The sequence below is a fragment of the Scomber scombrus genome, chromosome 12 (genome assembly GCF_963691925.1).
Source record: "Scomber scombrus chromosome 12, fScoSco1.1, whole genome shotgun sequence".
Taxonomy (NCBI): domain Eukaryota; kingdom Metazoa; phylum Chordata; class Actinopteri; order Scombriformes; family Scombridae; genus Scomber; species Scomber scombrus.
The window spans coordinates 18,113,395-18,131,007 of NC_084981.1; the positions used below are offsets into that span (position 1 = coordinate 18,113,395).

Below are 17,613 nucleotides of genomic sequence, written 5' to 3' on the forward strand. Positions count from 1 at the left end.
CGCATTTTGCCTCTTGCCATCTTTAATTAGTTGGCTAAAGAGTTTGTGGATAAAGCAGAGCGCCCTTGGGGAAAGTTGCCCAGTCTTGAAGGACAATAAGAGAGAAAAAAAAAGAGAGAGAGAGAAAAGACTTAGGTGTTGCTCGGAGAAAAGATTAGAGTGGTAGTCTTTTGACCGGTGGGATCAAAGCCAAGCATTGGAGCCAAGCTAGCTCAAAGTCTCTCTCATAGTCTCCGTTTTTTTTGTTTTTTGTTTTTTTCACTGTAAGTCTTTCCCTATCTTAGGTTAACTTTTTCTTTTTGCCTCCCTCACCCCTAAAAGTGTGATTGATTTTTCAGATCGAGAGATCTCAAGGGAAGATCAGTGTTTGACCAAGTAGGTTACTTTAGCCATGAAGCAAATCAGATTCTTCTGATCTGTAGTAAAGTGCCTTGATGAAATTATTCACATATGTATGTGATTATGTTGCTTAAACTGACAGATTTATTACAATACCACTCCCTTAAACTGTAGTTGGGGTACAGCAGATAACTTCAAGAGTTGTATGTGTTCCAGTCATTACTCGAGTTGTGCTCTCGATGAAACAGTCAAATAAGACTCTTTTGTTTCTTATGCTAATGCAGTGTGTCAGCATGTGGCATCATCTATTTGTTCACTGAGAGAGACCTATTTTAGGGGCCTGCAGCAGTAGTAGTTTGTGTACAGTGTTTCTCTGTCTCTCTGTGAGTGTATATGTTCATTTCTCATTCATGCGAGGGAACATTGAGGGGAACATTGCCCAATTTGGACTGCTTTTAACCTTACATATACTTTATAGAGTGTGGGTCACCTGTCAAGGGTAGCAACTAGCAGACCAATTAGGATTCTGTGAGCAAAGTGTTTTTCTGTTTTGTTTTTGAGCACTTACAGACAGTGAGAGCGTCCAAATGAGAGCCCAGAGGTGATGGTGATGCATATGTAGACTTGTTCTCCAACTCTTTGAAAAGGAAGCTGCTCTTTATATTTTAAATTAGATATGTACTCTATATAGTGTCAGTGGAATGAACTATTCCATTGGTGTTGGTGAGTAAAGCAATCTATGATCTGTGTTGGAGTTTTTGATATGTTGGAGTGAACTGCAGATGTTGATGGTGCATAATGTCCGTATTTATCACAGGCAACATTTATCTGCATCAGCATGAAACACATCATGGAGAGCATGGTACATGAATGATTACATTACCTTGCTGCACACAGATAGATTTCTCAAGATAATAAAATGCATGTGTGAACTGTACATTATAATGCACTTACATGCATTTGTCTATGACAGGATGCAGCCATTAGTGTACAATTTGTCATCAGATTACATTTCCTGCGCTAGGGAATCAGCCCATAGTAGACTGTCTCATAATGGTGTTTCATACACACCATCCCAGAACCCTGTTGCCATAAAAGCTTAATATAAAAGCTTTAATGAGAAATCCTTTTCAAAGTAGAAATTGCTTTGCATGTGATTCACATCCTTCTTTATATTTCAGCGAGGCACAGAGAATGGGTCCTTTGTAGTGGACCCATGAGAAATAAGGACTATTCTGCCTCAGACAGCAAAGCTTAGCATCTGTTTCACACTAGCATTGGTGTTTATCTGATATGGTTGAGGCCGGCAATATTGCTCACTTTTCAGTGTTTCCGCCAGGATTTTTTGCAGCAGCAGGGGGTAAGGGTTTGGTTGTACCTGGGTCTTCATTTTCTCTTCTCTCTCCTCTCCCCCTCTACTCTCTTCTCCACTCTCATCTTTTTCAGTCCTTTCTCCTGCTCCACTTGGCTCTCCTGCTCCACTCCGCTCTCCTGCTCCACTCTGCTCTCCTCCCTTCCTCCACTCTTCTCTCCTGCTCCATTCTGCTCTTCTGCTCCACTTGCCCCCACTACTCCTACCTGTCTATTTGTCTAATAAGGTTACATTTGAGAATGAGTAACCTTAGATAATTCTCACAAATATTTGATTACTCAACCAGTAAGAACATTAAAACATCTTAGCAGCCACCACTAACATTACATATTTTAGAACTAGATGGCATTTCTTACTCTTCAAAACGTTTGGGCATCGCTAAAAATGTTGAGCCCTGCCCTAACATTATCTTCCTCATCAACATCATGCATCTTTCTCTTCTTGGCAAAAGATTTTAACTCATCTGAAAATGCAATCAGGAATACTTGTATAAACATGGTCAGCAATTATTTTACCAACGCTTATTGAAGTAACATTACAGGTATTATGATTCAGTTAGTTTTATATTTGTATTATTATAATTATTATTCATAATATTCATAATAATCAGCTGGCTATGAACATCCAAAGAGCATGCATTTCAAATGTTTATTTAAACTGTAAAATCTATCTTTTCTCCTTTTTCCAGACCTCTACCCTGTTTGTCACTCTGCCTGAAGACAATATGCTATAGTCGCGCAGTTGTTTATTTGGTCATTGTCATGACTTCATGAGTGACTGACATCGAGTCACTGTTCCAGTTGCTCATCCTCAACTTGACCATTTGTTTGACTTTGCATCAGTGGGCTGCCATGGTATAAAAAACAGATTATATAAAATACAGATAGGGATTATTGAGCTGCTGATGCCGCTGCTCCTGCAACACTTTAGATTGGTGTTATCATGTATGTTCCAGATCCATTCAGATGACAGTCTGTGACTCTAACATCACATATATGTTCCAACTAACATAGTAAACACATTGCAGCCTATCATGGCTCCAGTAGGTCACGTACTGTTCTGCTGGTTTCAGCAAATTATCACAAATAGCTTTATCAGTGAACAGTTCAAAAGGTCAGCAGTGTTTGCATACACACACATAATATAGTTCTCGACACACACAGGCCCACAAGAGGAAGCGTGTGTTCACAATAAATCCAGATGTGCCTTGGAAAACAAGGTAAAAAGGAAGTGCATCACATGACATCACTCATAGAGGGGAAGTTTTTGCGGTGTAGCTTCAATGTTGAACTTGACAACACAGGGACAGCAGCACGATAAATCCATGGCCAGTGTGTATAAACACAGGAGTCTGTGGGAACTTTTGTCTATGGAAAATTATGCAGAAACATGCTGTTGTGGGCAGATTTGTTGTAGAAATAAATCTGGTGAGAGGCAGTTAGATGTATACTGTAAGTGATAAATATGTTCTTTTCTAACAGAAACAGGAAATCTACAAGACAATTGTAAACATTTATGGGTTATATTTAGAATTGTGGGATGTGTTTCATATGGTTAAACTGGTAAATGTAGCATTTAATGGATAATGGATAAATCAGGGTGATTATAACTAGGGTCTTTTTTTTTTTTACAGTTTTAGCCAAGTAAATGCTGAAATCTGGGATGGAACAAAAAATATGAGCAGTCAGACGATCAGACAGGTTGTGAACAAGCCAACGGTTTCCAGCCAGACTATCTAAACTACTTCATTTGAAGGTAACACCCAAAATCCAAAATTATGTAATAATTAGTCATTACACAGGAAAACTATGACAAATACAATTGGTCAATAGAGTGCTGGCTTTACAGCTGCTCTACCCTTTGGTCAGTGGGTGAAGAAATGTATTATATGCACTTACACACTGCTCACACTGCCCTTGCTGTCAGAGAAAAGTCAAGTGTCTTACAGCTGGAGACCAAACTCAGGGCACTGATTAACTTAAAAGCACTTTGTTGTTTTACCACCCGTAACTCGTCTAATAATTGACATCTCCTGCTCAATACCCAGCAGCCATGAGGACTCATGTTACACTGCATCAGCATCAGTGACAGATTGCTCACCCTGATCCTTATGTTAAAATGATACATCAGTGGCAAGTGAAAGTTTCCATCCCCACCATGTTTGCAGCGTAATGGGGTGGAGAATGACAGATTGTATGCTATTATCTTATTGGAGAATCAGTGCAGCCTCCATGAAAGTGTAAAGAGCGGGCTTAATGACAGGAGACGTTTTTTAAGAGGAGGGGAAGAATGCTTCACAGGCTCTGGAGCTGGATAGCTGATGGACTGAGATGTGTGCAGTCAGTGGATCAACAGCGTATTATATTAAATATTACAAGTGCTCCTCACACTGCAAGTTTAAAGTTGTCAAATCATAGGATTTCTTAAATTAACAAACACGTGGAGCACATGGACTGTGGGAGTACAGGACATTTTGGTGATATGCACCAGTTATTTAATGTTTTTTTGCAGAAGGAAAGCAATGACAGAAGAAGATAAAAGTAAAAGGAAAGGCTAGAAAAATGAAAGACAAAAACATCTGCTCAGCTCTTAATTGCATATTTCCCCTGAAGACAAAAAAAAAGTATGGCTGAACAATGAGGCTGCCCAGGGGAGCCACCATAGATTAATTGGACAGATAGGAACCCTCTGACATTAACATTTATGCATTTGTTTACTCTTTTTCAATGAATAATAATAGACCACCTCCCTTGAAGATCCCTAGTCACTCATTAGTTCCAGTGTGTAGCTTGTTATGGATGGGAATATTGAAGCAGCGAAAGCAAAAAAAACTGTTCATCTCAGTACCGGGCAGGCATACAAAAACTATTTCCAGAGGTTGTTTAGAACATTTCTTTTTCTCAAACTTTTAATGAAGATTTGATGCCACTGCACGCACTTGTTATCCATTTATCAACGTCAGTAGAAGAACATTAGTTTGTGATTTTGAGGAGATTAACTGGCCTTTTGTATTTTCTTTGGTGTGCATGCAAATAAGTCAACCTTTGGACAAAAGGTGCTAAAGATACAATTTACTGTTTGACTTTTTTTCATTATTTGGTTTGTAGTGATTAATCTTAGAAGATTTATCAGTTGGATGACTATTGAGGAATGATGTGCCTGGTCCTCTATTGGTTCAAGGAAAACACTGATATTGATATTACAGGTGCTTTTTCACATATCTGTCCAGTACTTGAAGTGTAGTGTTTACAGGAAGATGTGAGATGTGTATTTCAGTTTGAATGTTTCACTGGCACTGTCAGCTAGCAGAAAAATGCTATTATATTGAGGCAACAACTTTGATAACTGGCTATTGATTGAGGTCAATACACTGTAAACGTTGATTTCTTTCAGAAAGAGTAACACTGCCTTGCTACCACTTCTTTTAGAAAATGACCCAGATACTCGGTGTGCAGATCATTTTTCAAAAAGAAGCTATTGCAATAGAGAAGTGGATGATGTAATACTGATGATGATGATGAGGACTAAAACTACACACCTTCTTTCCCTAGAGGAAAATAATGTGGGAGCAGGCAGCTTGTGCTCACATGATTATCACTTAAAAATTAAATTAGCGATTTGTCAGTACAAGAGAATTTTGCCAGAGCTGTAAACAGCTCTTTGTGTCTTTTTCATGGGAGTTTAATTATTCCATACAGTGAAGAGATATTTTGTCTTAAACTTGTAGGCTAACTGTTTGCATCATTTACCACAGCAGATTGATCAATAATATATGCAGTGCTCTGTTATCAAGAGTGTTATTCAAGAGCTCACCATATTAAGGGTTTATGGTTCACTGCTCTTCAGGCGTGGTGATGTTGCCGCCAGGCATTTTGAGTTAGTACCATCATCATCCAGCACCTAGAAATTCTCAATGCTCCTTTGTTAGGGCAATAAAGAATTCATGTACCCCTTTAGCCTCACATTTCACATTCACAACAGGCTAATGTTTAGCTGTGAAAGCTCGGAGCATTAATTACAACAAACAGCATCAGTGGTGCAATATGTGCAGAGGATACAAATGCCAGCGGCCATTTTTGAATAAGATGGACATGTTGGGGCCTGCGTTACAACAGCTGACACAGAGAAAATTTAGACGATTGGCCTGGATTCATGTAGAGCATTAGCTCTTACAGTAGATGACGGCATTTTCCTTTCCAGTGATTTGACAAACTATTCCCTTTAAAGGTTGCAGGGGGAATATGACATCATGCTCTGTATACAGTTACGAGGAAAAATATGTTTAATGTGGGAATCGTTTTATTGTGTTTAATATTTCTGACGTGCAGGCCAGCCGTTATGAAACAGTTCATTGTTTAACAGCTCTGCTCACCCTCACAGCTGTTTGCTATGTTGTAGTAGAGCTTCAGTACAAATTTCAATGTTTCGAACCCAAACTGACGTGCGCTTTTATTAAATGTATAGAAGACCATTTGGGGCTTGACATTATATTACTTTGCACCTGCAGCCTTGCGTTTTTACTCAAATTTTGTTATCAGTTCTTCAAGACTTTTTAGGACTCAATGCTAGTAAAAAGCAGCAACAGTAAAAAGCAATGGGTGATAAAAAAGAAAAATCTGGAAGCATAAAAGATAAGGTTACCATTGGTGTGTAATAAAAAAATAAAGAAAAACACTTTGGAGATGTAAAGAAGATATGCCAGAGGGGGAAGGTTTATCCAATGGAAAGAAATTGACTGCAGTAATCTGTGTATTCTTCTACATGCTAAAATGTCCAAAAATTGATGCACCATCCCACATCCCAGACATTTTTTTATACACTAATACATCCGTCTTTCACTGTCTGCTTTTTGAAGTGCTGTAAAATGATCAGGAGAGTGGTACAATCCAATATGGGTACCTGCAGTACATCAACGTTATCAAAATGTCTTGTTTTAGAGAGATGCTTTCTATCTTTTTAGTCACAGACCATCCTCTTGTCCTCCAAGAAGAAAAATCCAATGACCCCACTGTCACTTACTATCATTTCCTACTATTGCTTTCTGGAAACCTCCATATATTATTTTCAGGAGGCCTATATTCATTGGTTACAAGCCAAGCAGTTACAAGGGAGATCATATGGTCAGTGATGTAGCTCAAACAGGAAGATGTCATTTGAATACATTATCTACAAGGTTAATACAGGCATTTGTATTTTCTCATGAATGCCTACGATTTTGTTATTTTTAGACAGTGTGAGGTAGAGAGAAATACAGCCAGTTTCCACTAGTTGTATCACTATACAATGATTCATCGTTCACCTCTGCTTTTTGGTGCAGAGAGCCTTGTTTCTCCCTGTGTGGTTTGCTTTACTGATGTGATGACTTCACTAGCCTTGGGCTCCACATCACACACAGAGCCGTGAAGCCTGAGGTGAGGGAGACAGACAGCGAATGTGGTTTGAATTGAGTTTACCCTCTTGGTGATTGAACGGCATAAACACAGGTTTTCATTTGGATCTGAAATGAATGTCAATAATAAAGTGGAAGCAAGTTACAAAACTCTCCCTCATTACTGAAGATTGTATGTTGCGGGCCCAAACACTCTATCTGAGTCATTGGTACATTTATATCTTCGGGGCCATTTTTGGTCTTTAACCTCTAAAAACAACTTGGTAGGAATGGCTATTTATTGTCTCAGGATTTGGGTTTCTTTCTTCTTTACCTCATGATCAGAACATTATTTCAGGCAAACTGGCGTCATCTGGACCTTAGTGAACTCACTGCAGAAAGATTTAAAAGTGAACTGCCGATGCTCTTTGGGATTTCTTACTAAGCAAAGAGAGATCCAGACTCATTAAGGAGCTATCTTTGCTTTGGTCAGTCAATATTTAAATAGGCTTGGCCCATCAGCCTGCTTGTTTGATATTGGTCTACTGCCTGCTAGAATGTTCAGATTGTAAGATTTTAGTCTGCTCTCTCATTAATGTGCCTTTTCAGCCTCACTAGCAGCATGGCTCCAGCAATGCTGAAGCCGGTCAATCAGTCAGTCAGTTGGTCAGACGGTCAATCTGTCTTCCCCTTTAGTTCAGACTGAAATATGATGACAAATACTGAATGGATTGCCATGAATTTTTGCACAGCCATTCATCATCATAATGACTTTGGTGATCTCCTGACTTTTCCTGGTGCACCACCAGCAAGTCAAAATTTTTATTTGTCAAGTGAAATATATCCACATTCACTTAATGGATAAGTAAACAATTTGGGAGCATTCATGCTTCCAAGACAAACGTTCATATGAACTTTGGTTGTCTCCTGATCTTTCATCTAGTGCCACTATCAGGTTGATTTTTTTTCCAAGAACACTTTTGTGTACTGCATGATTTTTGTGAAAGTTACTTATTTAATCTTGATGCTTCTTTAAACAAATTTCCTCTTAATTATTTTTGACAGTTTAGATTTGAATGAGATGTGGTTGAAGACTTTAAAGGACAAAAAAATATGGGAGATGCTACGGCCCAAATGATAATAAAAACCATAAACTTGACTTTCTAACCTGCAAACATACAGTCATGTGTAGCTGTTGCCAAGGGAGGCATGAATGTAGACGAGTCATCTTTTGCAAAACAAGAGAAGCAGAGTGAAAGAAGGCACTCTTTTAATTCTGCATTTCAGGGGGTTTTACTGTTTTGCTCCCTCCATTCCTCCCACCCTCATCTCTGTATTTCCCTGTTTTTTTCTGGCTTTTCTGCCTTTGTACACTCCAGTGCACCCGCCACAGCCAAACCTAAGCTGAAGGGACACTGAGCTGTATGTAAATCAATTTGGAACGCAGCCGTATGTGGAAATAGAATTAGAGTTGTCAACCACACCTCTTTAGTTTGTCCTCTCTACTTCATCTCTCTCCTTCTGTAGTAGTCTGCTCTTTTTTAAGTTAGGCATACAGTACCATAAGTAGCAGCTATAGGAAGGCTTAGGGTTAGGCTCGTGGGGGAAAGGGGATTAAAAGAAATCACTGAAGTTAGCAGTCTTCAAAGGAAGCACAGAGACTGCAAGAGCAGCCACATTTCTCTCCAATGGTTTCATGCTCAAGGGGCTTTGTGTAATGGTGAATTATTACATGAGGCATGGAGTCACATATATGTAAATGAGGCTCAGCGCTTTAAATTTGCACAGAACATCGTACTCTCTGCGTGCCCACGAAAAGGATCTTCTTTTTTTAAAAACTCATTCATGTAAACAACTTGTGACACATCCAGTTTCAGGTTCATCAATTATGCGGTAGTCGCGAGTCGGTGTCTGCTAGAGGTGATTTGTTCTTTTCAAATAAAACTCATCAAAACACATGTTTGGTGCAGCAACAACAGCAGCTCTATCTGCCATAATTTCAGATATCGCAGAAAGTCATATCTGTCGGTTCCTTTATGCAGCAGAAAAAAGGAAGACGGATTTCGTATGGTCCTCTGTATTGAGTTTTTCAGCTGTGTCCTTGTGTGTATGGTCCTTGCACTGTGGTCGCCATATCTCTGTTAGCCTTTCATTCATAGATTGTTGTGTTGGATATATGTCCGCAGTCCACTTTTAGCGTAGGCGATGGGAAGGGAACAGGAACACACAAGACATTTGGGATCAAAGGTTGAAAGACAGAGGACAAATCACAAAGCACCATGTACTGCAAAAATGCTCATTCTGTTCTTGCAATAGATGATCTTTGCGTGGGTGTCTTTTAATCTAGAGCTACTAACACACCTTTCCCAAGTACTCCAAGTACTAATTATTCTAATAAAACAATGCAAGTATAGACAAAGTACTAGCCTAAAAAGTAAAGTCTTGAAAGCTATTTGTCTGGCTTTCATCGGTAATTCATGCATTAAATTAATTTTATGAAAATTTTGATTAATTTTAAAAAGCAGTTTGTAAGATGCTTAATAAAAAAGATGGGAGATTATTTTTTAAGACAAACAACAGTTTTTTCTACTTCCCCAAAGTGCTATTAAAGAGCCCCTCATTCATCACAATTAACCTGGGTGACTGTTAGTGCATCGTTAATTAGATGTTAGACTGTGTCTAATGAATCGCAGCACACACTTAGGAGCTTTGAATCAATGGTGATTGACTCAACCAATTGCAGGAGCCATACATAACATCGCTGAAAGGGAAAAATGAAAGAAAAAAAATTCAGTCAGAAAAATATAAATTGTCAATAACCAGTTCACAGCATTCTACAATGTATCTGTAATATAAGTTGTAGAATTAATTGACAGTTTTAGGCTGAGACCATCATCATCATCCTCATGCAGGGTGATGGCAGATGTTGCATTTCCTCTCCATTCATAGACTCCACCACCTGTCTTTTAGGCCAACATACTAGAATTCAAATCAAAGAAGCACTCGAGGAATTCCCACTGGGCTTCTGGTGAAAGCTGTGGTGATTTGCGCACCAATTATTACCTGCTATTATCCATTTACATAGCATTTGACTGCCTGCATGTTCCCCTTTGTACAAAAATAGGGATTGAGGTAGGTAGTTGTTGCTAAGAAAGGAGGTGTAAACACTTAAGTATTCTGGTTTTCAGAAAGAAACTGAGCCCTCATACCACTGTGACGTCATAGGTGCAGTGACATTCATTCTCTGTCTTTTTAAATACATCATTTGCACAGGAGAAATAAAGTCTTGTTTTAATTGGGCATGGTCAATCCAACAGCCCAGATTTATTTCTTTGTGCCAGGACAGTAAAAAAAAGCACAGAGGGGAACATTAAAGAAATAGAAAAATGGGAAAGAGGATGCATAAGATACTCAGTCCCACACCACAGAGCTAAAGGGTAACCAGTGAGGGCAGAGGAAACACTCTTCAAACACACAGTAAACATTCATGGCCTCATAAACTCTTGTACTCTTGCCAAGGAGTTGATTACAGGCAGATTCCATCATGTAAAACCTGCAGCTTTAATACAGTATGTGTCATAGTACCAGGGGCCACGCTGCCCTAAGCTGGCTTTCCCAAACATGCCTCCAAAATACAGCACAGGAGCATTTGCTAGGAATTACTGCTCACATGACACAAATCCTGTCTCAGCTGCATCCTCTATTGCAGCAGTGTCAATTTGCCTCCCTGTCAGTAACAACATCATAACGTTGAGTTGGTTTATTGGGAAGTGGTTGTTTATCAATGTCACTGCCTAAATGCTGCTTTTGCAAGGTAAGTATAAAGATGCATATTTTTTCATTAAACCACCCTCTGGTGTTTCATCCATCTTTTATGAGACATACCGGGCTCTTTAAAGTGATTACTGGCTGCTGGCTTATCAGATTTGGTTTATAGCTTGCTAATGGCATGATAAGGCACATTAAAGCGATAATAAGCATTTAATGAAGTCAAATGTGGTCAGGCTTGGGCCACAGAGGGTAGATCCTTTTTTTAAACAGGTCATACAAAAATGAACTTTAAATGATCAAATAAGGGGGATGTTCAGGAAGATGGCAGAGAGAGTAGGAGCATAGTTAATTAAGCAGCAGGACATCCAACCCTTAAATGCATGGTTTACACAGCTGTTTACACAGCTGCACTTTGGACAAAAGTGCTATATAAGCAGGCCATGTATGTGTTTAAATGAGCAGCCATGGATAAGTAAATCTTACTGTAACCACCCTAGCACAGTGAAAAAGTTGTGCTATGCATTTCTTCTAAACAAATTAGAAACATTAAGAACAAACAAATTAAAAACATTAAGAACTGACTGAGAGAGTTTAAGTTATTTAAGTTGGACATAAAGATATTGTATAACTCCGCAAGATGTTTATAGTTCTAGATCTAGGGAGGGGCCCTCTGTAGAATACAGGATTTTGGGAGGAATTAACAATTTTCTGAAGTCATCTTTATTTTTTATTTTTTATTATTAAGTTCAGAACTGTTCTGGAGCACATTTTCAAGGAGTAGCAAAACATGATTAAGAATATCAAGATAATTTCACTGAATATGAATGGTCTAAACACACCAATGAAAACAGAAAGGGTTATGACATAAATCATATTCCTCCAAGAAACCCATTCGTTAAATTATTAGAACATGGAAAACTAAAAAGGTATGGCTACCAGAATGTACATTACAGTTCATATGAAGAGGGATGCAGAAGAGGAGTTGTAACATTAATATCAAACACAACCCAATTTGAAGATAAAGAAGGAAGGTATATTATAGTAACAGGAAGATTAGGAAATGAGGCAATAACACTAAGACTCAATGTCGGAGCATTGAATAATGAACAAGGAAAGAAGAAAGTTAAAGGAAAAATAAAATACATACATAGGAGGAAAATAAGTGGGCACAATAATATTTTGGAACACCATGAAGTTGGTCATTGGAAGAAAATTGATTGATGAAACTGCACGTGTAAAACATGTTAAATTAGATACATACACTAATTCCAAAAGAAATTGAAGAAAGGAACACGTTTTTGAAACAGAATTACTATGAAGCATGCAAGGAAATGACAGTATTTCTAAATTCATTGGATTTAGCTATTAATTGCCATCTACAAAATGATAGATATTACGGAGATTAAGGAGGAGGTGAAAGATGCAATAAATACAATAAAAGATAATGAATCTCCAGGTAGTGATGGATACCCTGCAGACTGGTATAAGATGTTCAAGGATGAGCAGGCAGCAAGACTCCTGGCAATTACATTGTTTACTGTGGAATTATGGTTCAGAATAATAATAAAAAAAATACAAAATTGCTAAAATGGGTAGTAATTTTAAACTGGCTGGGTCTGATAAAGGATTCAAACTGTGGGTAACCAAGGAAATCACAGCAGGGTGCATTTTAGAGAACGATTGGGGTCTGGAACGTTTCAAGAATATGAAAGATATGCATGATTTTGGTAAGCATACATTGGTACCTACAACTGAGTGACTACTTCAAGAAGGAAATAAAATAGACCCCACTGGGTCTGAATGTGAATGGTGGGATCTAAATTATAATCAGTTCATACAAAGAAACAACAATTAGAATTATGTTGGCCTGGTAGTCGCTGGCTTCTACTGGATCCCGGGCCTAGCCTAGTGGTGTCTGACAGGTTGCTGCTGTAGCTTGGGCTCAGTTCACTTATATTCTCAAATTTCACTCTTGTGTGATATAAGAGGACACTTCTCAACAAAATAAGGAAATTTGGATGAAAAAATACTGAGGATTGTAAAGATTTCTGACAGATTTACTTCTGTTGCTGCTGCTGCTGCTGCTAAGTCTGTTACTGTTGTCTGTGGCCACTAGCTGCTGGAAAGTCTTACAATACTATCCCAGCTTTAATCAGTGATAACAATATTCAAGGTTTAATGCAAAACGTTATGTTTAAAGTGCCTTGAGATGACTTTTGTTGTGATTTGGCGCTACATAAATAAAGATTGATTGATATCAAAAGTTGATGAGCATTCAACTAATAATGTAAAAGAAGAATGTGAATCAGAGTTCAACATGAACATTTCAAATGATGATTGGCAAAACGTGGAAAATACATCAAACATCCACCAATTAACCGATATTAACCCTTTTCTTGGAAGAACATGATCATTTTTTTGTTTAGTATTAGATGCAGATCACATATATTTTAGAAATGCTACAAAATATCAGTGTTTTGGAAAATGCTATACTTTTTTTTTACTCAGATATGATATCCCTAGGTCTAGGAGCTACATGCTACTCTATCTGTGTAATTTTAACGAAGAAAATGTACAAATGGATAGCTGCCTGGTTAAAATATTGTTGGTAGATTGAAAAAAAAAGCTATCACAAAGAAATGGGGAAAGTGGATTCCCCTTCCCAGGAAAAGTGGATAGAGATAGTGGAGGAAATTTACATAATTGGAAGACTGACAAGTCCTTTGAAATTGCAAGAAGCACGGCTGGAAGAAAAGTGGGAGAAATGGACATTATTCAGGACTCAAAACAGGAATGTAACAAGGAAGATAACAGAAAGGCCAACTGATGTAGTTGATGAAACTGTGAGAATGGGTGGACTACAAAAAATGAAACTCCCAAGCGTGTTGTTTTGTTTTTAGTTTTGTTTGTTTGTTTGCATGTTATCTGTTGGTTTTATATGTTCATAAATGTTGAAATCATCAATAAAAACTGTGTCTAGATAAGACACTGAGTGCTCCTTGAAGTATGAAAAAATAAAAAAATCTGCTCCTATCTTATTCTGGTTTTTGGGTACAGAACATGCAAGCTGTGTGAGATGGCACAGCAACATATAATATAAATGACTCCCACTGTGATTTGGACAAATGTGGCTTTCCAGTTTCTAAATCCTCCTCATCTCTTCTTCTAAGAATCCCGTCTTATGTGGAGAAACAAGTCAACCAATTTTTTGATAGTTTTCTGAAACTATTTGTTTTGACATGGCATTTATGTACTCAGCTTACAGAGTGTTGCTTTATATTCACCTCTGGAAGCATGAATGCCACGTCCACAGTGCATTGAGATTTTTGGTCACGAATCTTAAACCATGTTGCATACAGAGCTATAGAGACACTTTTCTACATTTTTAAACTCTAACCCTAACCTTCTCACTTGTTAGTACCCCGTTAGTACCCGATCGTCATTGTCTTTCTCTCTCTCTCTCTCACACACACACATAAACACACATCCTGAGATCATCCTGCCTGATGTCAGTGTGATTATGCAGCTGCAAAAGATGGGTGTTCCTACTGCTCCTTTGCCAATGCTTGGGGTGGGGCTCACTGTGTCCATCTGCTCATGGCCTTAAGATGAAAACACATAGGCACGCAGTTTAAAATATGTCCACTGACACACACACACATACACACACGAGCAGAGAAACACACATGCACAAAATAATTACTTCAGCAGGGATTCTACTCAGTCGTGCTGAATGCCAGGGGATTCAAGGACACTTACAAACCACTTAATAAATTCACAGAAAATGTAGCTCCAGAATACTAAGCATTTCAACAGCATTATTCAACCAATTCCTTACAAGCAACATCAAATCTACATAAAGACTCAACAAAGGGTCAACATTTTCTGGGTTCTTTTTTTTATCAGTTTTGATTGACAGTGTTGGGGAAAAAACACCTGGGTGTTTGATGTGTCTATTTCCTTTTCTGTTCCTTTTTAGGGGACTTTTTGCAAGCCATTACACTGAGACACATTACCAGGAGGATGGGAGTGCAGTCACCGGTGCTCACAACTTTACGGTATGGTGGCACTTGAGTGCTTTTGACATTTATGGTTGAGTTGACTTGCAGCGCTGCTCCGCAGTCAAACCATAAAAACCTGACCCTTTTTTTCACAAAGACAGATGCTTCTTTTTTCAGTCTTCAGTATAATCGATGATAAAATACACTATCATATGCATTAGTTAAAAACCAAAAAATGATGGTATAATTGTTGTTTTGTATTACTTATTTCATCACTATAACCAATGTGACCCAGAGTGTATTTGAAAGCATCTGGTTGTTGCTTATCAGGACATTTATCCTTTGGCCTACTTGTTGATAAGCTGTGTTTTATGCAGGCTGCTTTTCAGCCAAAATTGCCATCAGGATTTTATTATAAAATCCCCTTTAAGCAGCTGATCTATTCTTAACTATGTTTTTTATTCCGTGTGCACTAGCTTGGTAAAGCAAAGTGCCTGCTAAAGCACACTTTAGAAAAAGAAGAAAAATTGAATGTTCATTTTACTTTTCGAGTGCTCATCAAGGCCACTTGCTGTGGCAATTGAATGGTTTAAATCAAGTAGAAACTCCAGGCAGAATTCAATCTTCATTCTGTGATGAAGGTATTTTTTACTTCAGGTTAGGTGGAAAGAAGGTTTCATGGCATGACAACAGGTAGCCCTTGTAGAGGCAGGATGATGTGGTGTTGCAGAAGCCTATCATCTATGACTTTGAAACACTTTCACTCTCTTTATAACACAGTGAACAGTCTCTTGCACTTTTGCAACTAAGTTGGATTGAAATTCATATTTAATTGACGGTGAGGACAGTTTGACAGGTCGCTTACCACTTTGAGAAGAAATGTTTGGTAGTTTGGCAGTGATTGACAAGTGTATTTCCCACAATGTTATGCAAACAGTGTTTTCCACTCTCTCACTCACCTTTAATTATGAGTGGGAGGATGTTACAAGCATTGCGTCAGGTTGTCAAATACAAAGTCTGTATTGTCTTCGATAAGCCTCACTCAGCTGCTGACTTTGAATACCTGATGTCACTGAACCATGCATTAAAAAGTAATCTGTGGAAAGACGTGTTCTGTAAATAAACTTTGCCATTCTGTTAATTATCTGATAAAACAAAATAATCTGTGAAAAAGATTAGGATTTTGCTGCTGTTGCTCCTCTACTGCACAAATCTATAAAACAAACCTTTGTTGTCTGAGCAGGAACTGAGATGAATCAAGAGATAAATTAACTTGTTAACAAGCAGCGGCTTTGCAGTGGGTCAGTCATTAGACAACTCACGCTGTGCAGCCAGACATTGTTCAAACCCACAGAAGTTTCTTTGAAATTCTGCTCTAAACCCTGAAGTTTCTAAAGATGCTAGTGTCAGGTTGAATTCATGGGAAAACAAAAAAGTTCCTCTCAGTGTCTCATAGCTTTAGCAAAATTGGAAAAAGCCATTACAGAGTATACACAGTACATTATAGCTTCAAAAATCTTCTAAAAATGAGCTTATGACAAAACACTTCACTCTAAAACCATTTAAGTACCATTAAATTCAGGCATATTGAGGATAACTGAGGAAGACAATCACTGGTGCTGCCTGTTTTTTTATTTTGAGAAAGGTGAACTGATCTAGGTCAAGTATAGCCTAAGCACAGAGCCTTTGTTGCTGCTTTATTTTTATACTTAATGTAATGAATCTCAATTCCATTATCACCTGGCTCAGTAACTGTGGTTGGAAAAGTATCACCCTATGTATATCCTCCTGCTGTTCAATATTGGGAATGAGAAATGGTCAGCGTAGTGTGACTAATGACAGTTGATTTAAGAGGACTTGAGGGCTGCTAGACAGTAAATGGAGGTCTGTATTCCCTCTTAACAAGAGTCACTTCCTCCTCTGTTCTTGTTCTTAGACATCAGGGTTTTCACTGAGTCTGGGGAGCCTTAAATGTCTTCTTTCCCTTCTACTAGAAGACTCTGGTGGAATAATGAAGGAAAAACAATTACCAAATTACTGTCACCTCCCATCCGTGTCAGTTTTTCTTCCTCTTTATAACTGTGTAGGTTGTATTTATTTCAAATGGGCTGTTTGTATGGAAAAGTAGAGGAAGAAAGCCTGTTTTACAGCCAGCATGCTTATTAAAATGAACATAACTTAGGAAAAAATCCACACAGTTCCACGGCATGTTGTCCCCTTTTGCTCTTTTGATGTCAGGTAAAAGCTACTGCTGCAGGAAATCTGACAAGCAGCTTTCCTTCTTTAAAAATGTAATACATTTTTAATGACATTATCCAGTGGGACAAGGCTTGTTTGCATAAAATGTTTTCATCTACAGTGTATAAAGGCTTTTTATATGAACAATTTATCTCTTTTAGAATAACTGCTACTACCATGGGGAAGTGCAGGCACATCCAAACTCTGATGTCACCCTCAGCGCCTGCTCAGGCCTTCGGTAAGAAGCATAACCAGCGTTTTGTATTCAAGCTGCATCTCGAAGCTGCCCTTTAAGTGCTATTTGCCACTGCAATGTTTATATTTACTAAAGTCATTCTGCACAGCAACCCATCGCTCTTAAGCCCCTTAAGCACTCTGTCAGTAAGATGGTGTGTGAGTCACAGGAACAGGAGAAAATGTCACACCTCATTGTCTTTGTCCACAGTGGTATCCAGTAAATATCTCCTCTCATTTTGACAGTAAGTGGCAGCTAGCTGTTACTAATGACCAACTACAATTGGAAG

The 17,613-nt window shown here is 38.3% G+C and overlaps 1 protein-coding gene across 1 annotated transcript in view; it reads left to right on the forward strand.

The window, feature by feature from the left end:
• adam12b (ADAM metallopeptidase domain 12b) overlaps positions 1-17,613 on the forward strand; it is a 78,525-nt gene that overhangs the window by 8,603 nt on the left and 52,309 nt on the right. Inside the window, exons 3-4 of the mRNA XM_062431111.1 lie at positions 14,830-14,908; positions 17,251-17,327. Coding sequence (XP_062287095.1) covers positions 14,830-14,908; positions 17,251-17,327 — 156 coding nt within the window. The remainder of the gene's footprint in view (positions 1-14,829; positions 14,909-17,250; positions 17,328-17,613) is intronic.